Source organism: Apis dorsata, unplaced genomic scaffold, assembly GCF_000469605.1.
Source record: "Apis dorsata unplaced genomic scaffold, Apis dorsata 1.3 scaffold_92, whole genome shotgun sequence".
Lineage (NCBI taxonomy): Eukaryota > Metazoa > Arthropoda > Insecta > Hymenoptera > Apidae > Apis > Apis dorsata.
Window position 1 is genome coordinate 811,122 of NW_006263390.1, and position 18,551 is coordinate 829,672.

The 18,551-nt window shown below is 26.8% G+C and overlaps 3 protein-coding genes across 4 annotated transcripts in view; 1 reads left to right on the forward strand and 2 right to left on the reverse strand.

Moving 5' to 3' along the window:
• Positions 1-5,041, forward strand: part of LOC102673893 (dorsal-ventral patterning tolloid-like protein 1) — a 9,160-nt gene extending 4,119 nt beyond the window's left edge. Inside the window, exons 11-16 of the mRNA XM_031508647.1 lie at positions 1-238; positions 315-535; positions 650-832; positions 916-1,042; positions 1,232-1,416; positions 4,458-5,041. The exon at positions 1-238 is cut by the window's left edge and continues 8 nt beyond it. Coding sequence (XP_031364507.1) covers positions 1-238; positions 315-535; positions 650-832; positions 916-1,042; positions 1,232-1,416; positions 4,458-4,852 — 1,349 coding nt within the window. The 3' untranslated portion in view covers positions 4,853-5,041. The remainder of the gene's footprint in view (positions 239-314; positions 536-649; positions 833-915; positions 1,043-1,231; positions 1,417-4,457) is intronic.
• A 1,611-nt stretch (positions 5,042-6,652) lies between these two features.
• LOC102675990 lies at positions 6,653-11,454 on the reverse strand. 2 transcript variants are annotated; one of them, XM_006611741.2, is made up of 12 exons: positions 11,223-11,454; positions 11,070-11,145; positions 10,855-10,996; positions 10,581-10,703; positions 10,301-10,452; positions 10,036-10,152; positions 9,842-9,902; positions 9,447-9,739; positions 9,206-9,337; positions 8,854-9,072; positions 7,610-8,775; positions 6,653-7,533 (listed from the first exon to the last, which is right to left on the reverse strand). In XM_006611741.2, the coding sequence occupies exons 3-11, from the start codon at positions 10,974-10,976 to the stop codon at positions 7,649-7,651; spliced, it is 2,346 nt and encodes a 781-aa protein (XP_006611804.1). In that variant the 5' UTR covers positions 10,977-10,996; positions 11,070-11,145; positions 11,223-11,454; the 3' UTR covers positions 6,653-7,533; positions 7,610-7,648. The 2 variants fall into 2 exon arrangements, with proteins under 2 accessions (XP_006611804.1, XP_006611805.1); XM_006611742.2 differs by lacking the exon at positions 10,581-10,703 and having other exon boundaries at positions 11,070-11,228.
• Positions 11,455-13,722: 2,268 nt separating this feature from the next.
• LOC102676219 (TBC1 domain family member 15) lies at positions 13,723-17,632 on the reverse strand. The gene is made up of 9 exons (XM_006611743.2): positions 17,209-17,632; positions 16,698-16,790; positions 16,128-16,629; positions 15,877-16,053; positions 15,715-15,809; positions 15,404-15,602; positions 15,122-15,339; positions 14,725-15,039; positions 13,723-14,658 (listed from the first exon to the last, which is right to left on the reverse strand). Exons 1-9 carry the CDS (start codon positions 17,233-17,235, stop codon positions 14,353-14,355), a joined length of 1,932 nt encoding a protein of 643 aa, XP_006611806.1. The 5' UTR covers positions 17,236-17,632; the 3' UTR covers positions 13,723-14,352.
• Positions 17,633-18,551: the final 919 nt, after the last annotated feature.

Here is an 18,551-nt window from a genome sequence, read left to right on the forward strand (position 1 = left end):
TTGAAACGGAATATAAAATACCGGGCACCGCTGCACCCGATGGCAGCTGTACATTCACATACCGCAGTTCCTCTCGCAAAAGAGGAGATTTTAATTCTCCTCGACATCCTAGTAATTATCCAAGCGATACAAATTGCACATATTTATTCTTAGCGACGCCAAACGAGCAAGTTACCTTAATATTTGATTATTTTAAAGTTCGAACGAAAAATATGAACATGACGGATGGACATTATGGGTATGTTGCTTCGATTCTTCCCTGTTATTGTCATATTTTATGATTCATTTTTTTTTTTTTTCTTATATTTTATCAGAATGGAAATTTGTCAAGATGATTGGTTGGAAATATATAATATGTATCGGGACAATACGGAAAAATTGATAGGTAGATACTGCGGTAACACGGCGCCAGGACCTGTTGAATCGAATCTCGGTGCTCTTGGTTTAAGAGTAATTCTCCATTCGGACTCGGAACTGGTTTATAGCGGTTTTAAAGCGCGTTACACGTTCGAAGTGGCGAAACCTATATTTGGAGGTAACCAATGTAATACGTAACCTAACCTAACCTAACCTAACCATGATTTCTCGATGTAAAACGAAAACAAAATTTTTTGTTTTCCCCCCTTCTTATATAATTTTTACGTTACAGATTGCGGATCGAATATAAGTAGTGTAAATTATGGTATTATCGCCAGTCCGAATTTTCCAAACAAGTACGATGGACCGGCGAGAAATATGGCAAGTAAAACTTGCAATTGGTTTATAAGAGTTCGACCGAATCAGCGAATATTATTAAATTTTGAATCGTTTTCGGTAGAGGGTGATCAATCAGGTATATCTTTTTTTTTTTCTCTTTCTATTCGAACATCACAATTATCTTGAAAATACGATATTAAAAGAAATGTTTCCCTTTAGTTCGTGGTTGTCCAGCTGCCGTGCTGCGCATGTGGTATTCCGTATCGTCCACGCCTATTGAATTATGCGGCGTGAAAACGTCAGATAAATGGACTTATCTTTCCGAGGATAACAACATGCGACTTAGGTTCGTTGTTCGCTAGCTTGTAAAGCTCGCTTCGTTCTGTCATATTCATATAATATATAATATATAATAATCATATTCATATATAAATCGAACGAATTGCGATCGTTCACAGGGGGGAGGGAGGGGGGCAATGTATTTGAGCATTGATGGGATTTTTTTCTCTCTTTCCTTCCTTTTTTTTTTTTTTAGCTTCATATTGGCCGACAAAGCGGTTGGACAACTGGGATTTAAAGCGATATGGACGGAAGTAAGCACAAATACCGACTGCCAGAATCAATTTTTGTGCAGCAAAAATAAATACTGCATTGCAGAGTCGCTTCGATGTAATGAGGTTTATAATTGTGGCCCAGCTGATGTTTCGGATGAAGAAAATTGTAAGTTTCGTAAACGTTAGAGAAATATCAAGCCAACTTTTTAGAAATATGTGATTGGATTCTACTCCTTTTATTTTGCTTCTACCATCATAGTTGTATAAATCTATCGGGTATACGTTCTCGCCTCGCGTGGACGTCGTCCGTCATACGCTATACGTATAAAATGTATATACACAACATATGCGCACATTCTTCGAATTCAATATCAAACATGTACTTTTCTTCGAATTTCGTTCAATAGATACTTGATTATTCTATTACTCTACAAATTCTTCAAGCGTGTTCTCTTTTTACCGAATATAGTACTACTATCCTTAATTAATCCTTCTCACGTATATGTTATGCATGCATATACGCGAGTGTGTATGTATGCACGCGTCTACTATAAATGTACACATATACAATCACGTGATATTAATTAAAATCTAATCTGTTATGGTGTACGTTACGAATTGATTATCGATTGCGTGAATTGAAACAATATATATATATATAATATATATATATTGTAAAATCTGGCATCATTAATCGAATAAAAAGCAACTTCCACATGTTGAATTATGTTGCAATATGCATATCGAGTTTGTATAGATTTTTTGCGCATCATATTTTTTAAATCGATAATTTGCTTATAGATCAGTATACTAATTATTAATTATACTAATACAATATACTAATTATTTAAATAATAAATGTACCATACCAATTTTCGTTAAATAATAAATTACATAATATTAGCATAGGAAGAGTTAATGTATGTGTAATGTAATGCATCGCAACATATTTTAAGATGTGCAATATAAAGATTAGTAAATTCTGCACGAGGCATGTATTTTTCAGTTTTTTTTTTTTTGCTCCAAGATATCGTGTAAATCATGACAAGTTTTAAATTGTTAATTGTTTTCGAATAATAATAATAAAAAGAAAGTGTCGATATTTATCTTGCACACGCGTATACAATACACGCCTTCAAGATGATTGTAATATGATACGTATAGCAATGGGGTTTTGGGCAACGATGTTTCACGTTAGAAAGAAAGAAAAAAAAAAAAGTAACAAAATCGAAAAGAAATATTAAATTAAAAAAAAAAACTCGACGAAAAATGACGAGTATGTATTATAAATTATGTAAATTTGTGTAATATTTTAGGTGAGTAGTAGGTAGCTGTGTGTATAGGTGAAAGAATGGAGAGATTGCGTGGGTGAATGACTGTGTGTGGTGTCGCAGGTGCAGCATCAGCCCCATTGTCACCAGCACTGGCTGGAGTCTCTGCCATGCTTCTTCTCTCTCTGTGCTTTGTGTTCGTGGCCATCTGAGCCCTTCATGAAGCTTCCGACGATCCGGCATGTTATGATCTCCCCTATCACGTGAGTTCACTCACAATATTGCACATTGCTCTTAATTTTTATACAAAAACAAATTATAACCTGTTTATGATCCAGATTAGGTAATCTATATCGTGTGTGTACGATTATAAATGAAACAAATCAATGATGCACAATCATTTATATATATATATATGTATGTATATATATATATATATATATATATATATAATTTCAAAATGTAAAATCACTCGCACTACCTTACGTCTTTTTTTATTATAATTATAATTTATAATAATATTATACATTTCATAAAAATTCTTGAATTTGATTATTAATTATGCATACAATTTTACAAGTGTCACGATAAACATTTCGTAAGTAATTATTTATTTTTATTTTCTCAATTACACAGATTTCAAAGAAATCACAATTTTTTTATTTTGTTTTAAAACTGTTCCTTGTTTTTCACACAAAGTTTATCAAAAAATGCATGATACAGTGAATGCGAATTTATTCATATACTACAATAGCATGTGAATTCGCGAACTCTCTCTTCTCCCTTTCTCTTGCGAGAGCTCGCACACGTGTATTTTCTTCCTTACAAAATATTCACAATCACACTGTTTCCTTTCCTATTAGATCTGATATGTATTGTCGATATCACGTGACGAACGAATCGATAAGAGATCAAAATTCAAGAGATCAAACTCAACAATTGAAATTATCGATTATCAATAAATTCGGCAATCAAAAATTGTTATCTTAAAGAATCTTGTACCTATATGTAGAATAGATATGGAAAGAGATTATATTATATTAAATATGAAATTTTCTTGACATGTTTGTTACCATTTATCCTGCACTATATACACTATATACATTCCTTTTTAAGAGATATAATATTCGATATTATATTGTTCACTGACAAGATATCTCATGAACATGTTTTATTTCTATGAATGTATTAGATTTATCGAAATCAGCTAATCAAACTTGCACGAAGACTTTTTATATATATAGCCATGAACAGTAAATTCTAAATATACTTTTATACAGTAATAAATAAAATTTTATTCACTCATTACACTTATTACACTCATTATTCACATATTACATTTTTTATATTGTGTGAAAAATTATATTATATTATCAAAGCGTGATCAAATTTTTTTTCAAAATTACGATAATAAACGTGTTAAGAAAAAAAAAGAAAAGGAAAAGAATAAATTCTTTACTATAAAAAAGTAAGAGTATAAAAAAAATGTTTTCGTTCTTTTTAAAGACAATACGATTGACAATTGATTACATTAATTTTCCATCTTTAGATGACCACGTCGCTACTAAATAACTTGTCGACAATGTATAACAGATCTTAAATTTAATAGTCCAACAACTTAGTTGCCGACGACTTTCAATTGGTTCCTTACTTATAATTATACACACTTGTCTTTCTGACTGCACTTTCTGTCGCGTTTATTTTCTTTTCGCAGTTATTTTACTTGTAGTCTCTGTTTAAAAGTGTAATAAAAATATAAAATTGATTTAATTCAATGAAAAAAGTAATAAAAAAAATAAAATAAAATTTTAATAAAGGACTCGATGTCGATCAAACTTACTTATCTTAAGGGACTTACAAATTAGAAAAAGAGATGCTAAAAAAAAAGAATGCGGTTGATTGAAAAAAATTTGACAAGAAAATTATTATATTTCAGGTAATACAGTTGTACAGAAAAATAATTACGCTGTTCCTGTGGGTTATACCATCGGTGCTGTATTAATAGCATTGATCATTTGTCTTTTTTGTCATCGGAAGTTGAAAAGAAGAGTTCAGACTGTGCATCTCAACGATCTACGCCAACGCATAGACGATAGGCATTTATGTTATCACGATGAAAATCTTCTTCAACATCACCACCATTATCACCATCATCATCATCATCAACAACAACAACAGCAGCAGCAGCAGCAGCAACAACAGCAACAACAACAACAACAACAACAACGTTATCAAAATTTGAATAACGATTCAAAATATCATTTAGAATCATCGACTAGTCCAATGAGTGAGAGCGATGTCGAAGAAGCTAGCAGTGTCAATAGTGTGTGACATCGTGCCATCTTATTTAATGTCACGTGTTGCGTTATTCATGTTCAGCGAAATGTCTCATTTTCTATCTCGATCGATATTATCGCAATTATCATTAGTCGGTCATTTCATTCTACAAAGAAATCCATTGAAGCGCTTTCATGGTTAATATGAAAAAATTTTTTAATAATATGCTCGATTGCATTCCAACGAGACGAAATTATTTATTTATTGCCGAGTTTTATCGAATACGATAAAAACTATTTATGTATTTTTTATGTATGTACTATTTATTTTTTCGTAGACTGTTAAATAATCTTAAACAGTTAAATATTTATTGTTATTTTGTTATATATTTATTGTTATATTTTATTGTTTTTAAATTTTTAATCTAAAAATATATGCAAATATATGAACATTATTAAATATCTAAAAGATTATATACGTATGGATGTTTTTATCATAGTTATAGAGATATTTATATTTATGATTGTAAAGAAATCCAAAGGATTGATTAAAAAAATGTGACAAATAAAAATTAGGCTATAATCTGTGCATTGGCAATAACTTGAATGAAAAATATGTGTGGTTCTTAATTAATTTTGTTGCAGATAAAATTAAAAAAAAAAGAACATTTTTATGTCGACTTAATTAGATTTAATATCGCTACGAATTATACGAATCGACATTTGTTTTTTCTTGTTTTATTTTGTATAATTTTTAACAAATTCGACGTGATGGAAATAATCAGAGATTATGTAAAAATACACAGCACTATATTCGTATATCTGGTTGAAATTTTTGATTAAGTAGAAGATTATATTACCATTTGTATTCTTCTCTTGCATAATGCATTCGTGCATTAATCTATTTATGTAGTTGTATACATACGGCATTACATATTTACACGCTTACACATATATGAACATGATCTCTTAGTAAGTGAATTATTTTTTTACTTTAATTTATTAATTATTATCTTCATTTTTTAGATTTAAAAATTAAGTGATATTACACATAGCTTGAAATAACAATTTGATTTTACAAAGTAATATAATTATATTTTATTCCTTGATGCAATGATTATATGTGGTTTCATAAAATTACTATATATATATATGTACATATGTAAGAAACATGTCCTTATTTTTATTTTCCCTTTTCGTAATTCATTATCTGTTTAATTTTTATTTATGTTTTAATCTAATTTTCAATATTTTTTAAATATTTTCGATCTATCATGAAATTTATTTAAATATGGATTCAATATATCATGATATGAATGTATTCTATCGTATGTAATGTATGAAACGAAAAAATTATTAAGAAAACACAATGCGTATAAAATGTATATGAAATCGATAAATGCTGCCATTTATTATGATAATTACATTATACAATTTTATACTGATCAAAAATGAACATGATGACACGCATATTTGGTGAAACGAAATTATCGAACAATTGTGTCAACTGGTAAGTTTTTGTTTTGCACGCTATTCATTTGATCGTTTTTTTATATTCAAATATATAATTCTTAAAAGAAAACAAGTAGGAATTTTTGTTTATGATAACTCGAAAATAATATAATAATTATAAGAAAAAAATGAAAAAAAAAGAAAGATATAATTAAGTATATGTTTATAATAAATGAAGAAAATTGATAAGCGAGATATATTGAAATATTACATCTCCGATAAATAGAAATTATGAATAAAAAATTACACGATGTAATCTGTGTATGATATTTATGATATATATAATTTGGGCTATGTTGATTGAATTCACTTCTTCGACACAATTCCAAAAAAATATTCCTTGTTTTTTTCTTTTTTTTTTTAAATATCTTTTATTTTACCGAAAGACATTCGACTTCGTGAAAAATACATATAAAAGAATACAAATCGTTGCATTTAATATGAATGCGTTTAATTACGACATTGTTTACCTCTTGTAAATTAGCGCCGTAAGCAAGTTGTGCTATGCTCAAAAGCGTACATGTGTATAACACATATGTAATTTATATTATCATCATCGTTATTGATTTATGCGAGATATATCTTAAACAAAATGTGTTCAAAAAAAGAAAACACTTTATGTCTACAATGCACAAAATTATATACAGAATACATATTCCAATAATTTACAAATTATTAAAATTGTCATTCGAGAAAAAGGAAAAGGAGATAACGAAGAAGAAAATAATCTTATAAATAAATAAGTTTGTTTCTGTAAGTTGAGAAACAATGAAGTAACGAACTCTCACTTTCTTTTTCCGTTTCGTTTTCAATTTGAACTAAAGCGAAAATGAAATGCATTATTCACTTGATTATTATAATTTTTTTTAAATATTTAATTCATTTGTTTATTAATATATATATAATTAAAAGTAAATAATGCGTATCATTATTGCACATCTAATAAATACTATGAACGAAGTTCGATGAACTCGTGTTTTTCCTCCATGTGATGTAGTTAATGTAATTATGTTAAGGTTAGAGGCATACGAGCGGTGACACGGTACCGTTGCGGATTTGTAATGATAATTTGGCATCTTTATAGTTGGGATGATGTTATTTCGCTTGTGTACATCGGGCTTAAACAATTAATTTTACGAATGTTGGATATGAAAGAAAAAAAAATTGCCAAAGTCAAAAAAAGAAATGCGTATGATACATGTTGGAAAATATAACGAAACATATTAACATAAAACATGAAGTAGGAAAAAAGAATATTGTGAACATATAAGAAAAACATAAGAACATAAAGAATATAAAAAAGAAAACACAAAAAAGAAATAAAACGAAAAATAAGAGACTAGACTTGCACATATTGCTCGTCATCGGTATCCCCATTAATCGAATCAGTCGAATGATTCTGATGAATCTGTTCATAATCAGTGTTACACAATATATGTTTTTTTACTTTCTCATATCCACTAGAATTCTGTTCGACTTTATACGCGTTCACTTGCTCATATGGCGGTTCTTCCGTACGAGTAACACTCATATATTTCACGCTTTCGTAATTAGGATCTTCATGATTAACAGACTCGTAATTAGGATCCGTATCGCTATCACCGGGTCGACAAACTGATGCATAATTTGGTTCTCCTGTATCATGTGGCATACTTTCATAATTAGGTTCTGAATCTGTGTCTGGATCTATTTCACATCTGTTTCTTAATCTTACTTTCTCATATCCGGGATCTTCGCTGCTAGCATTACTAATTTGTCGATGTTTGAACGGTTTGGAATAAGAAGAAGAAACAGAAGAAGAAGGAGAAATAGAAGTGGTTGGCAAATCAGTATTATTTCGTAGAGAAATTGATACGGAACTATCATTTTGCTGATAATCTGGTATAGTGTCAACAGAGACTCTTTCTTGCGGACATAACATTTCGTAATTCGGATCACAGGATTCGCGAATTGTTGAATGTCTAGTTTGCAAATCATTCATAGGTTCATAATTATAACCAAGTTGGAAATTTGATGAATCCGCATTATCACCATTTTTAAACAGCGAAGAAGATGATTTTACTAAAATATCCCCATCTAGGTTGCCATTATCGACAGAATCGCATTCCTTTTTTTGTATTTCCATGGAATCATGACTAGACGATGAAATCCTATTATTTTCAACAAAGCTTGGTTTCCGAACAAATATTTCGGAATGTAGAATTCCTTGAGAACTCGAATGTGCGTCATTTTGTTGTTCTTCAACATCTTTCTTTTTCTTCATTACTTTAGCATACATATCCTCTAGAGATTTTCCACTAGACAAAGTCGATTTCAATCGATCCTCATTTTTTGTCCTCTTATCAATCGATGCATATACTTCTATCGTTCCTTCTGGTGGAGGTGGTAATGGAGAATTAGCTTGACGTTTCTCAGGCTTCGGTGATCCAGGATTTACGATAGAACTATTGGCACTTGAGGATGAAGCTGCAGCCAGGGTAGTTTCAAATAAAAAAATAAAAATAAATATGAATATATAATTGGCAATAATTACTAATTATTTACCTTGTCTCGAATGAGCATGTGCAACATGCCGTAAACTGTCGACACTTGGAGGTTGCGGAGCAGGGAATGTTTCATCAGAACGAGACGGAACTCGAGAGAATAATGTTTGCTCATTTTGTATTCGTTGGACCTCTGTCATCGTCGGTTGTATTTGAGCATATGTTTCGCTACCACTAGTATATACTTTATCTTGTTCATCGATCGCAGCATACATCTCATCTGTCAAATGAAATGATATTCATCGATGATAAAAAAAAAGCAAGAAAAATGCAAGAAATAATATACAAGTACGTTGCCTAGAAATTAATTATTATTATATCCATATTACAAATCCATGAATATATGCATATACCAGAGTCATCCGACACTGTTGCGTAATGGGGATCTATAGATGATCGAATGGATTGACTCTGTCGACAAATTGTTTTTGTTTGTGCAATTATATTAGCTAGAGGTTCTCTTACGCTGATGCTTGTGTATCCTTCTGTATAAAATGAAAAAGAAAACAAAATATATTAATTTTGACTTCAATTAATGTAAATTAATGAGATATTACCAAGAATTGATTTGATATGAGAGAACAAAATATTTACTAGAATCTTGAGAATCTCCACTAAAATGCTGTTGTATATTATTTGACTGAGATTGCGGTGGTTGAGGAAGCAACATCAATAACGGTGGTGTCATATAAGGTAAATCTTGATTAGCTTGTACTCCACCAGATATGGCATTAGCTGCTTGAATATCACACGGGCCAGTTTCGGTAGATATAAGTGAATTATGCGATGAAGAGCGACGAGTTCTTGGGGGAGCAACTGGATTTCCATTATTTTGACATGTTGATGTTGATGGTTTCTCAACATCAATAACTTGTTTGATGTTATTTCTACAATATTTAATATTAATTATTTATTTTTATTAGAAAAATAAAAAAAATATATGTATAAAGAATTTTTATTATTACTATATGTATGAGTATAATTATTACCGATTCAATTGATTAGCTTCAGTTTTTTGAACATTTTGAAGTTGAGCATACGGATGTTCAACTGGAATAAATATAAACAATTATTATAAATATGATTTAACTAAATATTAAATATTATGAAAAAAAGATAAATATATAACGAAAAAAAATAAATAAATAACATTAAACAATTAAAATTATTTTTGCATTCATACCATTTTCCGAATTAGGAGATGATGGAAATCTTAAATACTCATTATCAGAATTTTTTTGATTTAATGGATTTTGATGTAAAATTTCTGGCACATTCAATTCAGATACTTGTTCTTTTCCTATTGAATTACATATAATATTATTATTAAAAGAAAGATAAAACATATATTTAATAAAATAATTTAAAAAATTTAAAATATTTAAAAAATGATAAATATTTAAAATTTGATAGATGAAAAATAAAAATTAATTTATTATCAAAAATACCTGTGTCCTGAACAGTGGCATAGAGTTCCGAATGATCACCGATCGTTTCAGTAATTTCATAAATATCTTGAGATATAGATGCATCTGTATTTTCATGTCTTTTTTCTTTATCTTTTGGAATATCTGGAAGACTTCTATTGGCACCAGTTGACCTATGTACATTACACAAAAATTTTTTAATTTCAAGACAGACAATCATTCATCAAATATGAAAATTTCCAAAGATTATATTATATATAGATTATGTAATACAATACGTATATTTATATATAGCAAAAACCTTTTTCCACTGTCAATAATATCTTGTGTTGCTATGTGAAGAGTATTTGTCATCGAAATCCTGTTAAAGCCGTCTTGAGAATCATTTAGAGTTACCATTCCAGCAAGGCCAAGAAATTCATTCCTATTTAAAGGAATTATAACCGAACATGTTCTCATAATTATACAATATACCATATTGTTAATTCCAATATGAACTATAATTCTATCATTATAATATATATATAAATAATGTTTTTTTAAAAAATAATGATTATAAATGTATGATCAATTACTTATTTTCGTTGCGACGACAGCTACAAATACAAGCAACAATGAGACCAAGGAAGCACAATAACGCTCCAACAGACACAACCCAGTAACACCAGGCACCTTCCTCAAGAAAAGGTTGTATCATGTTATGGCATATATTAGTTCCTAAAAAATACTTTAAAAATATTTTAAAACTTATAGAAAGTGAAATATCAATGTTATAAAGTATAACAATTACCTTCCAAGCAAGTCACATTGTGAGAGAATCAACTAACTTTCTTCTTTATATTTTGTAATTTTATATTTTTAGTAAACTGGAGAAATATTATATTATTTTTTTCAATTGTTTTTTTTTTGCTTTCTCTTCTTTATATTTTTACTTTTATCTTACCTTTTCTCTCTCATCTTTTTTTTTTTAAAATCTTGTTTTTGCATTACATTTTTATATTGTTGTATTACATAGATATTTTTAAATATATGATGTGTTTGCATAACATTTAAACATTAAAAATAGATGTCCAATGATTGATGGACCAAAAATAGCCAAAATCATTTTGCCTTTTATTCTCAAATACAATAATATCGTTTACATATATTTATAATAATTTCTTAAAATATCGTAACTGAAAAAAAAGTTTACAAAAATCGTTCGAATAAAGAAATGAAAGTCGTGGCAACATATATACATACGAAATAATAATCGAATACTCCGTTCATATCATTTGATTCCGTATGTCATATAGAATCAAAAGTTCTATAAAAACCAAGAAGACAAAACTCTTTTTTTATAGATAAATCTTTACATATATGTAATTGCGTACTCGATTATATCGATATGTCATGTAGATATTTTTTTGACATATCACGATCGAGAAATAAGGTTACGTTATCTATGCATGCGGTGTGCGTTCGCGTAGGTGGCATAACTGATTATATATATATTCCACAGACAAGATATAGAATAGATATATCATCTTATAAGATTTTACACGAAATAAATTACCGATCGTGCAAAAAACAGAATATTATTTAAACAGTATGTTTAGAGTAGTGAATTTAGAAACAATAGTTATTCACAAAAATATTCGAATACTTTAAAAATTGATATGATAAAATAACTTAATTAATAATATTTTTATAAAAATTAAGTGGTTTTAATATTTTTCTAACAGATTTTTTTTAAGCAGTTAAGATATTAAAAATTATTTTTTATTCATAATATATTCTATATTTTATTTTTTACTTATATTTTATATTTTAAACGAATTTATCATTTTTCTTGTATATCATTATTTTTTTACCAATTTGATGACCCAATTATTTGTAAGATATTGTGAGAATATTCACAACTGCAAAGATTCGTTTAATTTATATAATTTTAGTTTAATTTAGTTTAAATTTACAGTGTATTTAATTATTGTAAATTAAAAATATATTTTTCTTCGATTTATGCCCGATATAATTATATATTTAAAATATATTTATAATTATAATTATATATTTAAAATTCAATTATCATAATTATTAACGTTTTAATGAGTTTTTTTTTTTTTTAACGAGTTTTAAATTGAATTAGGAAGATATACATAAATTGTTATAAAATATTATTAAAAGTAAAATAAAAATTCAATATTTTTTTTTCTCTTTATCTTTTTTAAGTATAAATTTATTTTATATCATAATTATTTTTGATTGATCATAATATCAATTTAAATTATTCTACAATCATTATTAAAAAAATAAAAATATTTAAAAATATCTTAACATGGTTAAAAATCGAAAACTAATACTATAGAACTAATAATTTTAATTTAAAAATGTATTAATTATTACATTTATTATTGTAATAAATTTTTATTTCGCATTAAAATAGCAATAAAAATATTTTAATACAATTATAAATCGAAAATTAATAATATAAAACAACAATTTAAGTTTAAAAAATATATATTATTTATTACATTTAATATTATAATAAATTATAGATGCATTAAGTAACAATAAAAATCTAAAAGTTGATAAATTATTGAATTATTAAGTCCATTTATGATTATTTTGTAATTTCCACATAAAATTAGCAATTAGAATATTTTAATACAATTATATGTCGAAAATTAATATTATAAAATATAAAAATTTTAATTAATTTTATTTTAATTATATTTAATATTATAAAAAATTGTTAGATACAAATTAATAATAAAAATTTAAAAATTTGATAAATTTTTGATTATATGTTGAAAAAATTGATTTCTAGTAATCGGTAATATATATCTTCGTCAAATTTCAGTTAATATTAATATCGACATTATAATATGTCTCAGAAGAGAAAAACAATGAACACAATGATCATAATTTATAATTTTTTTTTCATTATCTTCAGAATACCATAAATAAAATACATGTAGAAAAAATAAAAAATAAAAATGTGAAAAAAATCGAAAGAGCAAGAATTTACTGTCAGTGCCATCTTTTTAGTTTCAAAAGCATCTTTCTTAATAAAATAAAATAAAAATTGAACATAATGCCATTTTTTAAATTAAAAAAATATTCTTCTGGTACTCAAAAGATGACGCTAATGATCATTTCTTATTATCATTTCTTTATTTATTATACTATTTTTATTAGTTTCATCTACAATATTCTAAAGATGGCGTTCTATAATTTTTAATTTATTTCTATCCTTATCTTTTTCCTATTTGCTTTTTTGTTTTATAATTTATTCTATAAATTTATATATTCAAAAGACGGTCAATTTTCGAACTGTATCATTGTTGAACTTATTGATAACAATATTAGATATATATTTACATATAAATATATACATGTATTTACATTAGTATTAAGTTACTTTCAAATATTAAAAAACGTAAGAAAATTATAAATATCAATTTATTTATTGTTTAGATGATTTTTATTAGAAATATACAGTACTATCGTGAAATTTTTTACAGATTTAAGAAAAACATTTGAACTTAAGTGAAAATAACACAAACATTTATAGTTATATTTGAAATACACTGTAAATTGTTTCCATTCACTATTTCCAATTCATGTGCATTGAAAGCATTATTTAGATAAAGAACATATAATACGAAACTACCTCTTATTTACTAAATATTCACACGACCGACAATCTCTTCACTTATAGTGAATTTTATAAATATCTCAAAATTCAACGCTACTAACAACAATTTCCTCTATAACTTTATAAATTCGAGATAATGTTTAACATGTACATAAGAAAATTTCATAATCAAAATTTGAATTATAATATCACATTTTGATGAAAATGATTCGTTTGTTAAACAAACAAAATGCTAAGTTTTTTGCATAAAATAAACTTTGATGAAAATCAAATAGTCAGTGTCATATAGATTCAAATGATGCATATACATTCGTTTTGAAGAATATGACTATAAATATTGTTACTTAAGAATAATAAATTTTACAAAATTGACTGTAAACAACACGTTGTTATACAACGTTCATTAGATTATGATGAATGAACGATCTTGTTCTCACATATACGATAAATTTAACCCACGTTCAAACGTCACTTCATCATTTCCAAACTTAATATTGCCACTTTCTGTACTACTTCTTCTTGAATTATTAGTAGCTTCATCAGTTTCAATGTTATGACCAGAAGCTTCACCATTCTCTATATCACTAATTGGTGATGTTTTATTCATAGGTTCAAGCCCAATTATTATGCGAACGTTATCAGATAACTGGTCCGCAACCGAAATTAGTTGATAATAAATACCTTCAGCTTTAGATAATGTCCAAGGTAATTCAATATGATGTGAAAGATCGTTTATATGCTACAACGCATACTATATATTATTTAAGGAAAAAATTTATTTCTTGATTTTAAAATTTTATGTTACCTTTAATATTTCTGTTAATCCATAACGATTTTCCATAAGCACATTTCGTTCTGTATCCAAAATAGCTGCACAAAAAAGTAAATGGAAATTTTTACATGGTAAATCAGTCCACAATATCTCCCATAATTTCATTATGTCAACTGCATTAAACTCTCTTTTAAATAATACTAAAAGCCAACGGAAGCAAAAGAACATGTTTCCTGAATCATGTTTATTCAAGTAATGTGCTAATTGTGGATCTGTGGCACTCAAAAGAGTATATAATTGGCACAATTGGGCTTTCATTCCAGCTTGGTCTATTTCAAAATTGGAACTCTATTTTGTATGATAATAATACGTGATTAATTCAATATTTTTATAAGTATTATAACTTACAAATTTTATAATATAAACATACCACTTTGTCCATGAAACCAACAAAGCACCAAAACGCATCAACTTCACTTTCCATTAAACATAAAATAGGACTCAAAAGATCGCTCATACCTTGAACGTATCCCAAATCAAAATTGTACATTACATATGTCATAAGAATATCATATAATTGTGCTAAATGAGGATTGTTATCACCTGAATAATATGGATGTGTTCTATCTGTTCTATTCACATCCTTTTCTAAAATATATATATTTTTGTATTACAGATTTTTTTAGAAATTCTTAAAATATTTTTATATTACCTATCAAACTTTTTCGATCTCGATAATCGGAAAAATTATTTTCTTGTACTGATGTCATAGATCTCCATTGCAACTTCATCATAAAATATTCATCAGTCTTCTTTTTTTTAAGTTCTAATCTCTCAATATGTGTAGAATTCCATGGATAATAATTTAATAAAAACTTCCATACTTCAAAGCGTAATGATGGTACAATACCCTAAAAAATTTTTTAATTTATTTGATTTGTTCATTATATTTGCAAATAATTAGTGATATTCTAAATCAAAAAATAGATATATTTATTTAGATATTTAGATTAATATACTAACCCCATGAAAAATAACTTCTTTTACTTCTTGAGGATTTAAAATTTTTCCTTCTGGATCTTTATATTTGTTCCATTGTTCTTGTGACAGTGGAGTACCTAATATAATCATTATATTTATATATTTTTAATAATATAATTTAATACAATTCTATTTTCAACATACCCCTTGGACAAGGTGGTCTAGGAGGTAATACTACGCTTAACTCATATTCCCCAATCACTTCATATTCCTCTCCTGAACCTACAGATACTGGAGGAGGAGGAATATCAATTGTAAAAGAATTATTCAATATATCTGCAACTGCTTCTTCAACTGGACGTTTAACTGGATCTTTGTATACTATAATTTAGAAAAGAATTTAGAATGTAGTAAAAACTTTATAAATTGTTATTCCAAGATTTATCTGTACTTACACCAAATATCTGCCAGTTTACTAAAAGCTTCTAATGTTGTTTCATATGGACGGTTATGTAAATTTTTTACAAATTTCCAAACATAATCTGAAGTATTTTCTTGAAATAAATCTAATTCAGCAAATGATTTAGTTAGTACTGATTGTACTTCATCTACTACAATGTACAAATTTCTATTTGTACGAGACTTTACAAATTTAATAAATCCTTTTAAAGAATTTACAAAACTTTCAGCATTAGATAGCTGAAAGAAGGCAACATAGGTAGTACCATCTTTTTGCATAAATATAAGTTGTTGCCCCCCATGATTTACACGGAAAGAATTTAAATCTGAGAATAAAATTCTAACAGTCCTTGTACGTCCAAGAGAATCTGGCCCTTCTGATGAAGTACGAGTACGTCTGATATGAGTATCTACCAAGGACCATTCTGGATCTTGATCCTGATTTTCTGATACTACAGAATCCTCTATAGGTTTCCATTCTATACATTTTCCAAAACTCTGTAATTTTACAGAAAAATATTCCATGTTGTTTAAAATAATCAACATATTAAATTAGATCAACTTACATATTCAACAATATTTAATGTGCCTAAGCTATGAACCTCATCTTCCCTTGTACTTGCACTTCGTAATACAACTCCCGTATGAATACAGAGATCCTAATTAAAAATTAATTATATAATATATATATATGAATATAAAATAAATAAGATTTAAACTTATATTGAAGGAATTCTATAAAATCTATGTTAACAATGGATAATATTCTATAGTATATATGAAACATAACCTCTATTATAATGTCATTGTCAAACGAAACATATGAATTTTATTAAATTATGAAATGACAACAATGCAAAATTGATACAAATATAGAAATAAATGATATTTAAATGATTATGCTTTTGCATAAAGTTTAATTCAATTTTATTAAAGTATTAAAAATAATGCATGTGACTTGAATGTTTACGTCATTTATGAAATTGACAGAATATACATTCTAATTGTATTTTGCGACATCAAAAATTGCAATTGCATCATCAATACATACAGCGATAGTTCAAAAATGATTCTTACCTTTCCCTGTTCTGTAGGTTCAAACATGTTATTTGTGTTTTTGTATAAATCAACGACTTGAATAAATTATAGCTGATTTCATCACATTCCTTCTACTGTCCTACAAATTTACTTTCTCTCTTCTTCTATTTTATTGTCTTTATTCACTTGTGCAAATATATATTTGCAAGTTACTACTGCTTACGAGAATAACTGTCTTTCTCTCTATTATTTTGATCACAATCAACAAAAATATTATTTCGTCATTGATTCTGATTTATAATAGCCAGAAATTGTAAAACATTTCGTAATTATTTAAGATAATTCCTTGTAACCTATTTTCAATAAATATAAATCTTATATGAGAAACGTTAAAAATTCGCAACATACTACGTATGAGTAAGCGTTTTATCACGACCTCTGTCACAAAAGCAATTCTTTCTCTGTAAAGGTGTTCATTCATTTTAGTGTTATACATTGAACAAGTAACATGAAGATAGCAATAAATTGAATATCATATTAATATCATATTAATAAAATAAATCTAAAATGTGTATAATATTTATAATCGATACTTTTTACAAAATTATAAATTTTATTTTATAATTATGAGATAAAAATATTAAACGATTTCAAAAAAGAATTTAATTTTTAATAATTTAATTTCAGATTACCTTGAAAACACTTGTAAAATTATTCTGTAATGCATGCTTATGCAGTTTGTTCACGTGAAAGAAATAGTATGTAAGTACTTACCATTGAAAGAAAGATTACTTATTCATCACACTCACACATTGATTAAAGTGATATTACTTATTATCTTTAACTTAAATTAAACAAAGTTTAAAGTAAAAAAGTCATAGTAAACAATATTCGTAAAAAAGAAAATGAATTAAAATAGGTCATTTTTCATATATTTCGAAAATATAGTTTTTTCAAGAAAAATTATTTTAATATTTTTAAGATTTTAAGTAAAATGTAAATTTTCAAACTTTATATTTATATTATTTAATATATATAAATAAATTAAAATGATTATGAATTTACATACATATACTATTATTTATTTATTCATTTATTGTATTTATTATATTTATTCATTTATTATATCAAAATACATTCATATATGTAAATATCATATATTTCTTTCTTGAAAGACAACAGTATATATTTTGCATTATATGGACCGTGTAATATAATGGTAATATTGAAATAATGATATTGACAAAGAAAATAAAATCGATATTATAATTAATCTCTTTGTGTTACGAACTTTGTAACATACATTCGAATTGTGATTGCGAGATGTATATATTAGTCATCCATGAATAGATATATATATATATATATATATATATATATAT

Coding starts and splice junctions, on each gene's coding strand:
- LOC102675990 (XM_006611741.2), bottom strand. CDS start 10,976: ATGATACAACCTTTTCTTGAGGAAGGTGCCTGGTGTTACTGGGTTGTG. Junction 10,704..10,854: donor TGTCGTCGCAACGAAAATAA/GTAATTGATCAT, acceptor TCCTTTAAATAG/GAATGAATTTCTTGGCCTTG. Junction 9,338..9,446: donor TGGAGATTCTCAAGATTCTA/GTAAATATTTTG, acceptor CATTTTATACAG/AAGGATACACAAGCATCAGC.
- LOC102676219 (XM_006611743.2), bottom strand. CDS start 17,235: ATGTTTGAACCTACAGAACAGGGAAAG. Junction 16,630..16,697: donor CATTAAATATTGTTGAATAT/GTAAGTTGATCT, acceptor GTAAAATTACAG/AGTTTTGGAAAATGTATAGA. Junction 15,810..15,876: donor TAGACCACCTTGTCCAAGGG/GTATGTTGAAAA, acceptor TGATTATATTAG/GTACTCCACTGTCACAAGAA.